The sequence below is a fragment of the Sciurus vulgaris genome (genome assembly GCF_902686455.1).
Source record: "Sciurus vulgaris genome assembly, chromosome: 3".
NCBI lineage: Eukaryota > Metazoa > Chordata > Mammalia > Rodentia > Sciuridae > Sciurus > Sciurus vulgaris.
Window position 1 is genome coordinate 187,710,069 of NC_136463.1, and position 14,432 is coordinate 187,724,500.

General features: G+C 55.8%; 1 protein-coding gene across 1 annotated transcript in view; it reads right to left on the reverse strand.

The window, feature by feature from the left end:
• The window catches only part of HDAC4 (histone deacetylase 4), a 255,976-nt gene that overhangs the window by 134,692 nt on the left and 106,852 nt on the right, over window positions 1-14,432 (reverse strand). Inside the window, 1 exon segment of the mRNA XM_079133930.1 lies at window positions 1,236-1,307. Within this exon segment, the coding sequence (XP_078990056.1) occupies window positions 1,236-1,307 (72 nt within the window).

Consider the following 14,432-nt stretch of genomic DNA (forward strand, 5'->3'; position numbering starts at 1 on the left):
AACAACTTGTTTACTCTGTGCTGTGTAACTTGCAAAAAGTAACTTGAGTGCTCTGTGCTGTAATGAGGTAATGATGTGGTGTTGCCCCAAGATACGATTGACGTTGCCCCCAAGCTGGAGACATGTGCAACTGACCCCGAATAAGATAACTAAATTTCCTCGGACCAAGACCGGCTGGCAGGGTCTGATAAAAAGGGTTTAAAAGGACTCAGGATGAGCCTAGCTCCAGTCCCCGTTTTACGCCAATGACGCCAGTGTTGCGCCAAGCCTGAAGGGGACTCACTGACTTGCTCGTTGCTTGATGGACCATCCATCATCCTGACCGTGACCAAGACGTTCCTGTGGAAGTGACAGCGGAGCTGCCCGTGTGCATCCTGCCTGAGACGTCTCCGCCCGGCCTGCCTCCGGGACCTCGCCGCCCTCCTTCGCCTTCCAACCGTCCTCGCCGATCAGGACTCCGGCCGGAGGAAGCTCCCCAGCCAGACCTCCTGAGCTGGCTTCCTGACTGACCTCTGGGAGCTGCTGCCCTTCGACTCAAGACACGTCACACAGGTGTGGACCTTAGGAACGGGCCTCAGTAAGGAGTGAGTCTTGTCTATTCGGGGCTTATAATAACTTAGTGATTAAGTTATGTGTGATATTGGTGTGACTAAAAGTTAGAACAACTATAAGTAATTGTGTGATGAGCATCAAATAAAAGCCAACTGATTTTGGACCAGATTCACTCTCACTGACTCCTCCTTGCCACTCTCGACAATAATATTTAGAAATATCATCTGTGGGATCAGAAATTGATGGACACGACGGGCCGTCAGTTTGTTTTATGGTGAGAAGCAGAGGGATGCCCGGGATACCACCTCTTCTGATTCTTCACCAACAGAAACAGGAGGCCAACAGATACTGTGAGAACTGCCCATGGCCTTGGGGCTGGCTAGCAGCCGACCACACTCAGGTTGGACCACAGCCCAGGCTAGACCCTGCGCCAGTTCAGAACTCCCCCACAGGGCCTCACGGGACCAGGGTCTGGACATTAGGCATGAGAAGTAGCGGGCTCTTTGGGAGAACACAACCTCTAGATCAGCCCTTTGGGCTGCATCAAGTCATGTCCATTTCATCCTAAAGGGAAGGCATCTCAGACCCCAGGAAAAAAAGTGCCCAGAACATAAGGAGGCCAGTGACCACACCACACTGCCCTGACGAGGCAGAGTCCCAGAGCACAGGGGGTGCTGACTTACCCGTGCTGGGCATGTGGTTCACACGGGCAGGATTCAGCAGCTCCACTGGCTGGTCTCGGCCAGAAAGTCCATCTGGAAGACAGAGAGCACTGGCTCAGGAACTGTGTGCGTTTCGGTGAAAACAGTTCACACCAAACAATGCTTTACATGTAGTCTGTGAGGAACAACAGGCAAACGATGACACGGCAGGTGCTCCTCTCATTTCTGAGGCAGGACGGTTTTCATTCCATCACAGACTGCTTTAGTTTGCCAGAGAAACTGAATAATCAAAACTGCACAGCTGAGACAGGACAAATCCCCCTCCCGGCCCACACCCACCGGTGTGGTTGGTTTACTTCTGCTCAGCTGCCACCTTACCCCAGTGTGTCCTCTTGAGTGGTCTTTGCAGAGACCAGAGCATCAAGACAATAAGAATGGGAACAGCTCACCTCTCCCTAAATGCCATGTCTGGATGCTAACAGAAACACGCCCAGGGCACAGCTGGAGCCACTGTGGGTGTGAGTGCGGCAGGAAAGGAACAGTGTGCCGAAGGCCACCAGACCACGTCAAGCTCTGAGAAAACCGCCTTGCCAGGTGCCTACAGGAAGCACAGAGGGTTTCCCTCAACCTCAGTTTTGGATGCACTCAGGAACTCTTCTGTCTGCTTCCACGTGCTGTGAAGAGGAGACTGGAGCCCACCCACCACCTGAGGCCTGGCACAGCCTGGATGGCAGCTTTCTGAGATGGAGGCTTCCCAAACAGGAAGACGGGCAGATTTTCCAGAAGTCACACTTCTCTTTTAAGATCAGCTTCTCACAAGCGGTGAGACACCCTGCAGGAGCACACGCCGCCACAGACTGCACCACGGCCGCTGCTGGAGTTCAAGGGAGAAGGCGGCAGCCTCACTGCTTCCCTGGGCTCCTGCACACAGAGCTTCAGGGCGTGACCCTTTAAGCCACGGGAACCCCTGGCACAGCTGAGCCCACACCCTTGGAGAAGTTCTGAGTCCTGAACAGAAATCGTGGTCCTGAGGAAACCCAAAGCAGGCTCCTCCTAAGGAAGCACCAGGCTCATGAGCCATACCGGGAGGGCTGCCTGTGTACCTCGGGAGTTCACGCTGCTGTGTGGGCTCCTCCCACCACCCAGCAGCGCTGACCGAGCCCTGGGGAGAGCAGGAAGACACTGCGCACGCGTCGGGTGAAGACAGCCCTGGCACAGTGGGTCAGGAGGAGGACTGCGCGGCTGCAGTCACACCTCAGAAGCAACAGCAGGCCCTTCAGAAGGACATCCCATCCACTGGCCCACTGGAGCTGTCCCAGGAAGACACCACCCAGAAGGCCTGATGCCACCCTGCACACGCAGGCTCACCAGGGTGGACCCTGCTGGCCAGGGAGACTCAGGGCCTGCTAAGCCTTATTTCCCCTCCAAAAAAGAGATACTCTTTGTAGAAAAATGAAAACTTCCAAAACATACACACATATTTAAAAAAATTCTAATCCCACCGTAAACACATTCGGAAAGCTAAAAGGCACTCTTGAAAATCCTGCCCTGGCTGCAGCTCTGCAGTGGGGCAGCGTCAGGAAGGGTGCTGGGGTCATGCTGCCTCGGGCTCTGCGACCTTCTGAGGACCCTGCGGTGCTCCTCTGGCACCAATTGAGGACCCTGCGGTGCTCCTCTGGCACCAATGGCCCCCACCCCAGGCTCCCAGATGCTGCTGGCATGCCTGCTGGGAAGCGAGGCTCTAGAACCTGAACTTTAGAAGCCAGCCTGCCACCCCAGGCACTCAGGACCCAGCATGAAGACCTTTCCTTGGATCTGGGGTTGCCCCTTGCCATCTGCCCCCGGCTCTGAGGGCCCAATGACCCTGCATGCACTAAAGATGCACAGCAGCACCGAGCTCAGCCCTGTCCCTCTGCACACTCACGGTACCCAAGGCAAGAAGTCACAGATCTGTGGGCTTGGTATACTCAAAAGCACTGCCCATGTGTGTATGTATTGGTTTTGTGGTCCTGGGGATTGAACCTAGGGGTCCTCTACCTCTGTCATTTTATTTTTGACACAGGGTCTTGCTAAGTTGCTGAGGTGGCCTCGAACTTGTGATCCTTCTGCCTCAGCCTCTTGAGTGCCTGGGATTGTATACATGTGTCACTGTGCTTGGCTGTCTCCTGTTTTGATCAACAGCTGTCTTAGTTTTCTGGCACTGGGACAGTTGTATGTCACTCTGCCTTCAGAAATTTGTCAAGATGCACACAAACTATCTGGCACACAACAGCCCTGTCTGCTGAGGGCATGCGGATTGTGCCCGAAAGCCAGCGCCTGAACTTCAGCGTCACATCCCACTCAGTCGTGGGGGTTGGCAGGATTTCACCTGATTCCATTTAACTCTAACACATCTTACCTGTAGTTTTCAAGGACTTAAGTTGTAACTTCAGGTCTAAAATATTACAAAGAAAATTCTGGAAATAACTCCTAAGTCTGAACCCGCATGCCATTCTAAGCAATGTGATGAGTGCCTGTGCTGTCTTGCTCCATCTGCCCGTGACGTGAGACGCCCGAGCAGCACATCCAGTGTACACGCGGTCCTCTCGCCAGTAACTCATGGCTGCTTGGCAACTGTCCCTGCTGTCACATCGACTGTCTCAGTACCACGAGCTGGTGTCCAGTCGCCTCTGCTTCGCCTCACGGCAGCCCTGGGTGCACGAGCCGTGGTGCGGTCAAGGGCGTCCTTCCAGGCCTGACAGGCAACACACACGAGAAGGGCGAGTAGTCTGACGGGGCGTGGAGAGACGAGGGCATGTCTGCACAACCTCGCGTGAGAACTGTCCGCCCACCCTTGCCATTCACCTCTCTCTGCCTCGTCGATGGAGTGAGACTGTCGGACCACACGTGTACAGAGAGGTGCGGCCTGCCGAGGGCTCAGCACCGCCAGCTTCAGGCATCTGCTGGAGGTCTAGGAAACGCTCTCCATGGATAATGAGGAACCACCGTATTCACACTTACAGGCTTGTAGGAAGGACACAGGGTGAGGTCCCGAAAGGTCCCAAGTGTGGCAGCTCTGGTCCCCACAGATCTGGAGTGCCCAGCCAGCCTCCCAGGTGGGGCGGGTCTACCTCCTGCAGACTCTGCAGCACCTTGGTGAGGAGGGTTGATAGGTCAGCGCCCTGTGCACTCCCTAGATGAGTGGGTGGGGCTGCCAGGCCCAAGGTCCAAAGGTCCTGACCCTCTAATCTCTGGTACTGGCCCCATCCTAAGCCCCCCTAAGTCATTACCATAAACTGAATGTGAAGAAGAAGAGGCTCCTGGGCAATAACAGAAAGCACACCAACCCCAGAAAACCCCCAGGACTTCTAGATCTCTGCTCCAAGAGCCAGGACCAAGGCAGACACCACAGAGAAACTTCAGGTTCCCCCTGCAGGAGACTGGCCTGAATGGCATCAGGACACCAAGTGCAAACCAACTCCCCAACCCTCTGAGCTGGCTGCTGGGCACTGCGGATGATCAACCCAGAATCGGCCTAACAGGAAGCACCTGCCTCCCAAGGAAAGCAGTGACTGGCCCTGTGGGACTACCTGAGAGCAGGAGCAGCTCCCAGCCAGGGCCAGGGCTCATCTCGGCAGGGTCACTGGCAGGGAGAAGCCCTGAGTTACTAGCCCAGCCCACTGGAAACCTGCAGGCAGCCAAGTCAGGTCTCCACTCTCCGGGCTCTTCACGACCTGTCACTCAGTGGCACACCATGAGCAGAGAGGCACCCCCGTCATAGGAGAAGGGTGCAGGGCAGCAGCCTAACTGAGAAGCCCAAAACTAGAAGGTGCTCCCACTTAAGAAGCTGACAGAATGGGGACAGGCAGGCCCAAATCAGCCGACATGCCTCCCGGCTCCAAGAGCTGAGACACACTCTTAAGAGCCTGGGCCGCATCTCTGGTCAGAGTGACAGTGGCCTCCGTCCCACCCAGTGGGCACAGGACAGGGGTGGGGGAAAGGACCAGCTCCCCGGTGTTGGGATGCATGTCACTACTTCCCATGCAGGCACCTGAGACTCCTGTGAGACGGCCCAGTGCCCACGACTGCCAGTCCTGTGTGTAAGGACCTGACCCAGGCCCTACTCCACGACTGTGAGCACATGGTGAGGGGCCTGGACATCTCCAGGGCCAAGCAACACTGAACAGGGCATGGCCAACTCAGGCTGCTGGAGGACACAGCAACTGCTAGGGAGCCTGCGGCACACGCTGAGTTCTACGAAGACAAGGAAGTAGTACCCCGACCCAAGTGAGCCTGGGCCTTCCACCAGGATGGCAGCCACCAGAGTCGGCAGCAAGTCCAACTGGAGGCTCAAAGAGTTGTGGGAGACCTGAGAGCAGAGTGGGACCTCCAGTGCGCCTGTCCACAGTGGAGGGCACACAGAGTGGGACAGATGTGGACCGAGACCTGAACACTCTGCAGGCCACAGGACACTGAATCTTGGGGCAAAACACCAGGATGCAACAGACAGGCTGTGGGCACAACCAATGGAGCAGCTGACGACGCCCAACACCTGTGGAGGTGATCTGGTCCACGATGTGTAGACATGTGTGGTGCTCATCAGATGGAAGCCAGGGCCTCACATACACTAGGTGAGCACTCTACATGGACTGTGGCCCCAGCCCCTTTAGGACAGTGTTTTCCTTTTCTCCTTGTTTTGCAGCACTGGGGGCTGAACACAGGGATGCCCTTACCTCTGAGCTACACCCCGGCCCGTTTTGTTTTTCATGTTGAGACTGGGTCTCACTAGGTTGCTCAGATGGCCTCTTCCGGCCTTCACCTCCTGAGTCACCCACCAGAATTACAGATGTGCACCACTGCACCAGGCTCAGAACTGCATCTTAATGCTGTTTTTTTTCAGATAGCATATTCCAGAATGAGTGAAAATAAACTCACTAGTAACAAGGAGTATAATTTATGTGGCTACCTGCTTAATCTCTAAGTTTGGGAGAAGGCTGGGGCAGAACCTTGCAGAGACAGCAAGAGAGCGCCAGCAAGGGAGCTAAAGCCCGGCTCCTGCCCGGACCCAGCTGCGGGATGGCTGTGGCTGCTGGCCTGCCACTGCCCTCAGGTCAGGGAACTCGGATTCACAGCCAGACGGGAGGCCAGGGCAGCAGGCTGCACCCACGTACCTGCCACAGGCACTTTGCCAGGTGTGCTCCAAGCACACGGCCCAACGCAGCTGTCTGCATCAGGCCTGCGAGGGTCTTTCGAGATCACAGAACCTGACTTCACATAAGATGGGCTGCCAACCAGCATCCACACAGGAGCAGCAGCTGGACAGACCGGGCACCTGCTCTCACAGCCGCCGTCAGTGTTGCAGGGCGGTGCTCCTGACCACACTGCTGGTCTCCCCAGCTGACAGAGCCGATCTTCAACTCACCTGGCCTTGTCCCTCACTTCACCCTTGGGACACAGCTCTGCAAGGCTGGGCGGTGCATCTCAGGTCCACAGTAAGTGGCCCCCACACCCAGGTCTAGAGCTGAGTCCTGGGCACAGGCTGCACAGAAGGCCCAGAGCCTCGGGCAGGGTGCACTTTGCACATGGTGTGAGTAGGGCAGGCCTGGTTCCTTCCACAAGGACAGACACCCCTCTGTCACGCACATGCCTGAACTCCTGATGGGGATCAGAGCAGCCGCGCTGCTGTGAGCTGCACCTCAGGGCCACCTGTGCAGCTTTAAGCCATCACCCCACCTCGACCCTGCCCGGTTGTCAAGGTGGGATACAGGGAACTTTGGAACCACGAGGAAAACACTGGCCTCTGCCACACGCCCAGGCCCAGCGGGCAGGCGCCTCCTTGGGTGGGCTCACCAACAGGCCGAGCTCCCACGGATGAACAAAAAACACCCATGTTCTGTGATAAAGCTTGTAACTACCCATTAATAGAAACTGAGCTTTACTAAGTTGTGGCAAGTTCCTCAGACACACCCAATACAGCTTAGGTGTGTCTGTTAGAGAAAATGAAAATGGTGGTTGATTCTGGCAATATTTTTCCTTCAGGGCAATGAGGACTCTTAGGATGCCAGGGACAACTTCTGGAGTGTTCGTGATCTCCCTGAAGACTCAAAGGCAGCTACTGCTGCCAGTTCACAGGAACACAGGTTCAAGGAATGTGCTCAAGAGGAGGCTGGGATCTGTGCTTACTGTCTTGAATGAGAAAACCCCAGGACAAAGGACCCAGCTCCTTCCTGTTGGAGGAGGAAGGGCAGAGGGACGAAAGGCTGAGAGGGGTGGGGGTCCTAGTCCCAGCATCTGGGTCCTGATTTGAAGGAAAGCAAGAGTGCTGCTGAGTGTCTGGAATGTATGTTTAGGAGGCTGCTGCTCAGATGGAGAGGGAGTCAGGCAGCAAGAGCCGAAGGGCACGGGACACCCCGGCCCACAAAACGTCCTGGCTCAGCTGCAGGACGTGTGGCACAGTGCAACTGCACCCCTATGATCACCTGAGCAAGCACAGGTTGCACAGGTCTGGCCCACAGATCAGACAGAACCTCTGAGTGCATCCTGGGCCGAATGCAGACCACCACCATGCCTGCACTGCGGGGGAGCTGGAAGCTGAGGTGCAGCAGGCAGGCAGCCCGTCTGCACTGTGGAGTGCTCTGGCACCTGGGGTTTGTTCAGATTCTCCAGCAAACAGCGGTGGGGAGGGGTGCGCTGGACTAGGCATGGTGGGAGACCCCAGGGCTTTGAGGGGGAGGTAGGCAGGGTCGCTCATGAGTTAATCCTTCTGCTTCTGCATCTGTTTAGAATTTCTCAGAAGAGGGCTTGACATGAGCAGCCAAGGACACAGATGAGCCCTTTCCTCCGCCCATGATGCCACCGTGCTTGTATCTGCTAGGCCGTCCAACTCGCTCCTCACCACTGTCCTGCCAGCCCCTGTGAGCAAACGCACACTTCTGGCTCACATGCAGCCCAACAAGCAGGAAGTGAGCCTCTGCACGGGACACCCAGACCCAGCCAAGCTGCCCAACACAGCAGCAAGCAGGCTGAGCCTCATTCTGGCCATGCCAGGGTCTGCCAGGTGCTGGTGTCCACCTGGACGTTGGCCAAAGGAGCACCCTGGCAGCACACCTGGCTCCTCTCACATACCCAGCAAGGCCACTCTCTGGCACTTTGGCTCAGTCAGTTCACCTGGGATGACACATGGAAACAGCTTCCACCCAGGTGCTCAGGCACCAAGCAGAAAGCCAGAGGCCATGTGAAAAGGGAAAGTGGTCAAGTCAAGGCCACAGAGAGCCGGGAAGAGCAAACCACTTAGGAGTCTTTCTGGGAAAATTCAGGAGTAGAAAAATAGGATCCACACAGCCAGAAAGTTCTGAAAGTGAGAAGCACACTCTGCAAGGCTCTGGCCACTCACTAGTCCCGAGAAGGACAACCTGAGAGGACACAGGACATCCACAGATATGTGTTGCCAGGGCAGAGTGGGGCCTTCCCCTCCCCATGGCCAAGCATGCCATGGGGCTGGACAGGCCCTGAGTGAGACCATGGGTGGGTGGCAGGCCACCTGAGGGCGTGGGTAGAGCACAGTCTCACCATCACTGTTCTGGAAGATGAGACAAGCCCAGGGCTGCTCTCCCTTGGTCAGGGCAGGTACTTCCTGAAGGGACCATCTCAGCAGCTCTAGGGAGTCTTTCCAGAGACTGAGCTAAACACTCCCCACTTCCCTAAGTGAGAAAGCAAAGGGCTCAGCGGCCCTCAGCTGCCCCTGCTGAGCAGCAAGCAGCACACCCTTTACAAATGGCTGAGCAAATCAGGACCCATGTGCTAGCCCACCTTTGCAAACAGTGGCCCTCCCTGTTCCTGCAAGCACGTCCATCTGCTCTGTGGAGAGGACACACCCAAGTGAGCCCCTCCAAAGTGGTGTTGCAGAATGCTAGGAGAGTAGGAGGAAAGTAGCCTCAGGTGCCATCCATGCCATCCCCAGAGCCTGGGCTGGACGGGACACATAGCAAGTTAAGGGGCAGTGTGGCCCAAGAACACAGTAGACTCCAGGACTCGTTCAGCTTCCTGGATGGGGCCCTTCAGGAAGGGCAATGCCGTCAGCACAGGGGACGAGGGGGAGCAGCCCACCCTTCTCCAGCTGCCAGACCAGTACACATCTATGAGAACACAAAGTGCCCAGACCTGCCACTTCTGTATCTTGCAGACTTCACTTTCTGAAATAATGCCTCTTAGCTGCCACAAAGTCTATCAAACGCAGCTTCTCCCTTGGTTCAACAGAGAGGCTTTGTGAGGGAAAGGCCAGGTCCTGCAGGCCTCGTGGCCATGGTCTGGGCCAGACCGGCCTGGCTGCACTCACATCCCTACAGCTGAACTCTTCACTTGGTCTCCTCATCTGGTGAGTGGATGCACAGGATGAAATGAGGAGAAAATAAATCAGCGTATGTGAAGAGTGGGACTCCAGCACGCGGCCAACAAGAACCTCAACTTGCTCCTCCCTGTTCACCTCCACCCAAGGCTCCCAGGACAGGGCCACACCCTCAATGAGATGTGTGGCCAGTGTGCAAGGCTCACCTCCAAGTGAGTCAGCACAGAAGCACCTCAGGGACAAGTCACCCCAGACACGCTCCACACTGCTGACGGCACGGAAGAGCTCAGGGACAGGAGGACAGACCAGGCGTGGGGGCAGGACTTCCCCACCGCCCTGTGCCAGCCACGCCTGACTCTGCCTTGCGATTTAATGCAATAGAAGAAAGCACTGTGCAGGACGGGGTTGCCCTAGCACCTAGCACGCTCAGCAACGTGTGGCTAGACACGGCCAGACCCAGTGGCAGCAGCTGCCCAAGAACAGGCCGAGCCTGGGGTTGCTCTGGCAAATGTCTGCCCCAAGGATGCTTGAGCTACTGGTCCCAGGCCCTAGGGCTCTTACTCGCCAGCAACTCTGAAGGACAACACTGGCCCTGATTTACCACAAGGATACGTTGTTTTCACAAGCAATTCCTCTTCTTGCTGCATCTTGCTAGACCGCCACCGCCAGAAAGCGGCTCATGCTCTATGGCAGCAGCCAAACAGCGAACTCGCTGTGTGCTCACCTAACCCTTCATCCACCTCAGCTCACTCAGGCCACACCCGGAGATCAGTGGCACAGATGCTGTCCCTGTCCCTCCTCTGAAGAGGAAGGAATGAGGCCAGGGATGTGAAGAAGTCTGTCCTGACCTAGGTGCACGCCAGCTTCCCAAGCTAGAGTCGCCAGGTTTGCCCCACATTTGCCGAGGAGCCGCTTGCCTGGTCCTCAGCTCCATAAGTCTTACTGTGCTAGCTAGCCAACTGTCAAGATCTGAATGACAGTCTTGGACATGCCCAGTCCCTGCACCTCACACTCGCACCAGTGCACAGGAGAGTTAAGGGAACAGACAGTGGGCTCTGTGAGCTGGAGGTAAGCCCTATATGGGCAGGAGGGTTACTGCTTACAGTTGTCAGCTTTTAAACAATGCGACTGAAAGAACTGACATGAGCAACTCACAGGAAGAAGCACTTCTGGCCCACAATTTCAGGGTTCAGTCCATGGGCCGGCTGCACTGCTCTGGGCCTGAATGAGGCGGAGCATCGTGGTACAGGGGTATGGTGGAAGAAAGCTGCTCAGCTCATGGCAGCCAGAAAGCAGAGAGGAAGTAAGGGGCTGACAACAAGACATGCCCTTCCAGGGTGTGTCTGCAGCGACCAATTTCCTCCACCGCCTCCCCAGGAGGCCATCGAATCACCAGCAAGCAGCAGATGACGCCACTGGTGAGGTCGATGCCTCATGGTCCAGTCACTTCCAAAAGCCCGTCCTGAACACTGCTGTCCTGGGCCTTCAAGTCACAAGTCTCTGGGGGACACCTTGCATCCAAACCATAATGCTGCTTTAGACAAGGAACCCAACCTGTGAGGTGGTGACATCTGAGCAGGCACTTAGAGGGCATGTGAGGAGGAGCCATGTCAACACCCAAAGCATCCCCTAGGTAAAAGCAAGGTGGCACATGCACGGCAGGGTCCAGCGGGGCACCTGGGGGCCATGTACGTGGCAGGTGCTTGGAAGGCTCATCTTGGCAACAGTGAAGGATGCAAACCAAGTCCAGAGAGACTGAAGAGGGAGGTGAGCTGGGAAGGGAGGACTGGGAAGCTCCTCCCGAGCATCAGGCCAGGACCGTGGTGGCCCCCGAGGCTGGCAGCAGTGCTCCCACTGTGGCCTTCTGTTCGTCGGGGACCTTCTGGACAGGCTGGGCGTGGGCTGGCCAGGTGAAGGCGCGCGCCGGGTGTGGGAGGCAGAGGCCTGGCGGTGCACGGAGAGGAGTGCAGGCCATTGCGCTGAGCCTGTGCTCAGAGGCCCACTCTCCTTTCTGAAGAGCAAACGTCACTTCCTTTGGGCATTAGGATCTTCTCCAGGGAAACAAAATCAAAATGTCCAGGATTTGTGTCAAAGGCTCCAGACTCACATTTTCCACATTCCACACAATACATTTCAGTTAAACCGGTTCCTCTGCAGTTTCTGTCAGCTCCAATGCCGCCGGCCAGCTGTCCAGCAGTCCTCAGCAGCATCCGCCACTGCCCCAGCCTACTGCAGACATCTCCACGTTCTGGGCAGGGCTCCCGTCTTCTCGAATATCAGTTCACCTCCTTAGCGGAGCTGCCCCAGGAAGCAGTTCCCACTACAGGACGTGGCCCGGGGAGTGTAGGTTGTGCCCTGCTTGAGGGACTCCCTGATGTGCCTGCCCAGAGGGGCTCGACGCCACAAAGCAACAGTTTGCCGTGAGCTGCTCCATCTTGCGCACAGGTGCCAAGGTAGATGACTCCACCCCTTGTTTGCACAGGTGAACAGCCACCATCTGCCCAGCACCACCATAAGGCACAGATTGATAAGTAATTCACTCATACCAATAAAACACTGCCGCCAGTGAACCTAAATCAGGAGCACGTGGCCCATCTATCGTATCAGAAACACCAGGCAGAGGGCTTACCAAACACACCAGATGCAACCCCCTTGCTTAAGACCACAAAGGGAGGGGTCGGGCTAGCTGTGGTGTGGCAGCATGCTGACGCGCCACCTGCTCACTTGTTACCAGCCTTGCCTAGGAGAACTGCCCTGGTGAAGACCCTCTGCCGCCCAGGGTTCCAGCCCAGCTTTCACTCCTGCCTTGACACCAGGCCTACCTCAGCTGACACCTCCACTGGACACTCTGACACTGCCTGCTAGAACCCCAGAGCCTCGGGGTCATCAACCCTCCTCTGGCCCTTTGCAGGGTTGCACACGCTGACTTTGTTCTTAGCAGGCTGTCAAATTCTGCGGCTGCCTTAACCCTTTCTCAGCCTTTCTGTAACTCAGACCATTGTGTGAAGTGTGAGATGGGACTCGAGTGTTATATGTCATTAACACTGGAATGGAAAAAAAATAACTCTAATGCTTGGACACAAATGCCAAGCAAAGCCAAGATCATTCAATGAACTGTGGCCAATGACACTGATGTGGCGTGTGCAATTGGGTACTTCATAAACCCTGGCATCATGGAGAGACAAATGTGTCAGGTGGACTTCAGGCATACTTGCTCAGGACACGTGTAAGCAGTGCCATCCGTCCAGGAGCCGGCTTGCTGCTTCCTTCTGGTTTCCACCCCTCTCGCCACACAGCAGCTCTGTGCTCTCTGACCCAGGCCCAGCACAGGTGGAAGGCCTCTGTCTCAGGATGCTGCCCTTGTTTGGAAGGCAGGCCCTGGCCGGCACTGTTGCTCATAAGTGTCTCCATGGTGGCCACGGTGGCATCTGCCATGCTGTGAACTGGAGGAGACACAGAGCTGCTCAGAGTTCCCATCATGCTGCAAGATCTCTTCTGGTTACCTAAAACCCCAGCATTAACGGGATGCCTCTTGACTATCACTACCAGAAGCCATCTAGGCCTTGGTGGCCTTGGAGGAGCACCAAGGGGTAGCATCACTCTGGAACCCAGTACCCAGACCTCTACTTGAAGATGCTACCAGTGACTTAGGGTCACCTCACCAGCCTAGCAGTGGACAATGAACCGCAGACCATACAAATGTAACAAGTCTCTTGGTGGATGGCCCAAGCCTGCCCACCTCCTGCAGGCTCAAGGTGACCTGCACAGTGCGTACGTTACCCCTGTCTGGAGCCTCTCTAGCAGCCTCCCGTGGGGCAAAAGCAGTAGCACCCAAACACAGCACTATTCCCATTATAGGCTGTGACTGGAACCATCAGCAGTGTCAATGACTCCTTGTGTGGTCAGGCTAATGTTTAGCTCTCCAGTTCTGTCCACAAAGAAGGGGCCTGAAGGTCACTACTCAACTACCAGGCCTGGACTGAAGGAGCAACTCTAGACTGCTTCTGTGCTGTGGGCTTCCTATGGGCCTGCTGCCAGAGGCTGCAGAAACAGGAGGGGACAGGGACATGGAAATGGCTTCCTCTGCTCCCCACGAAGGGCTCACAATCCTGAATAGAACACCCCAGGTTTCATGTAGGACCTTCAGAGAGGCAGCCAACAAACCCAGAGAGAGACTCTGGCAAGCACTTGGCTCCTCCAGGGCCTCAGGCAGATGAAGAGCCCACGGGTGGGGCGGGGAAGTGAACTCGGATGTGGGGTGGACCTGGTGTGGAGACAGAGCTTCCAGCAAGTTTCCGTGCCAGCACACTAGACAGTTTCCCAGAAGCTGTCTTTCCCATGAGTTTGTACAACCTAATAAAACACACCGTATTGTTTTATTTTAATTATATCTATTTCCTAAACTTTTTAAAACATAGGTATGTTTAAGAAGGGGACATACAACACACACAAGTCACACCACCCAAGTGCCAAAACTATTGGCATTTTGGGTACCTGGTGCTGGTTCCCTCCCGGGCCCTTCAGGGGCTGTGGCACACAGTGCCTACCCCAACCCATGCTCTGCCTCTGGCCTTCCTGTACGCAGTATGTGGCCCCGGCTGCCCAAGACTACTGACCATCCAAGGGCATGAAAGCGACTCAGATCACCACACACTGCTAGGAGTCAAGCGTCCCACAGCACAACACGCCGCCAGCACAGCTGGCTTTTCCGAGTCCCCCGAAAAGCCAGCACGCATCTGTGGAACCAAACCTGTTGGTGAACAACATGGATATACGTAACTCATAACAGCCCCCAGCCAAGGACTGCCGACAGCATACTATCATTCCTTTTTACACAACACAGCGTCAGCTTCTGAAAGTAGAGTGATCTCACTGTACTGTGTTCTATTTCAGTC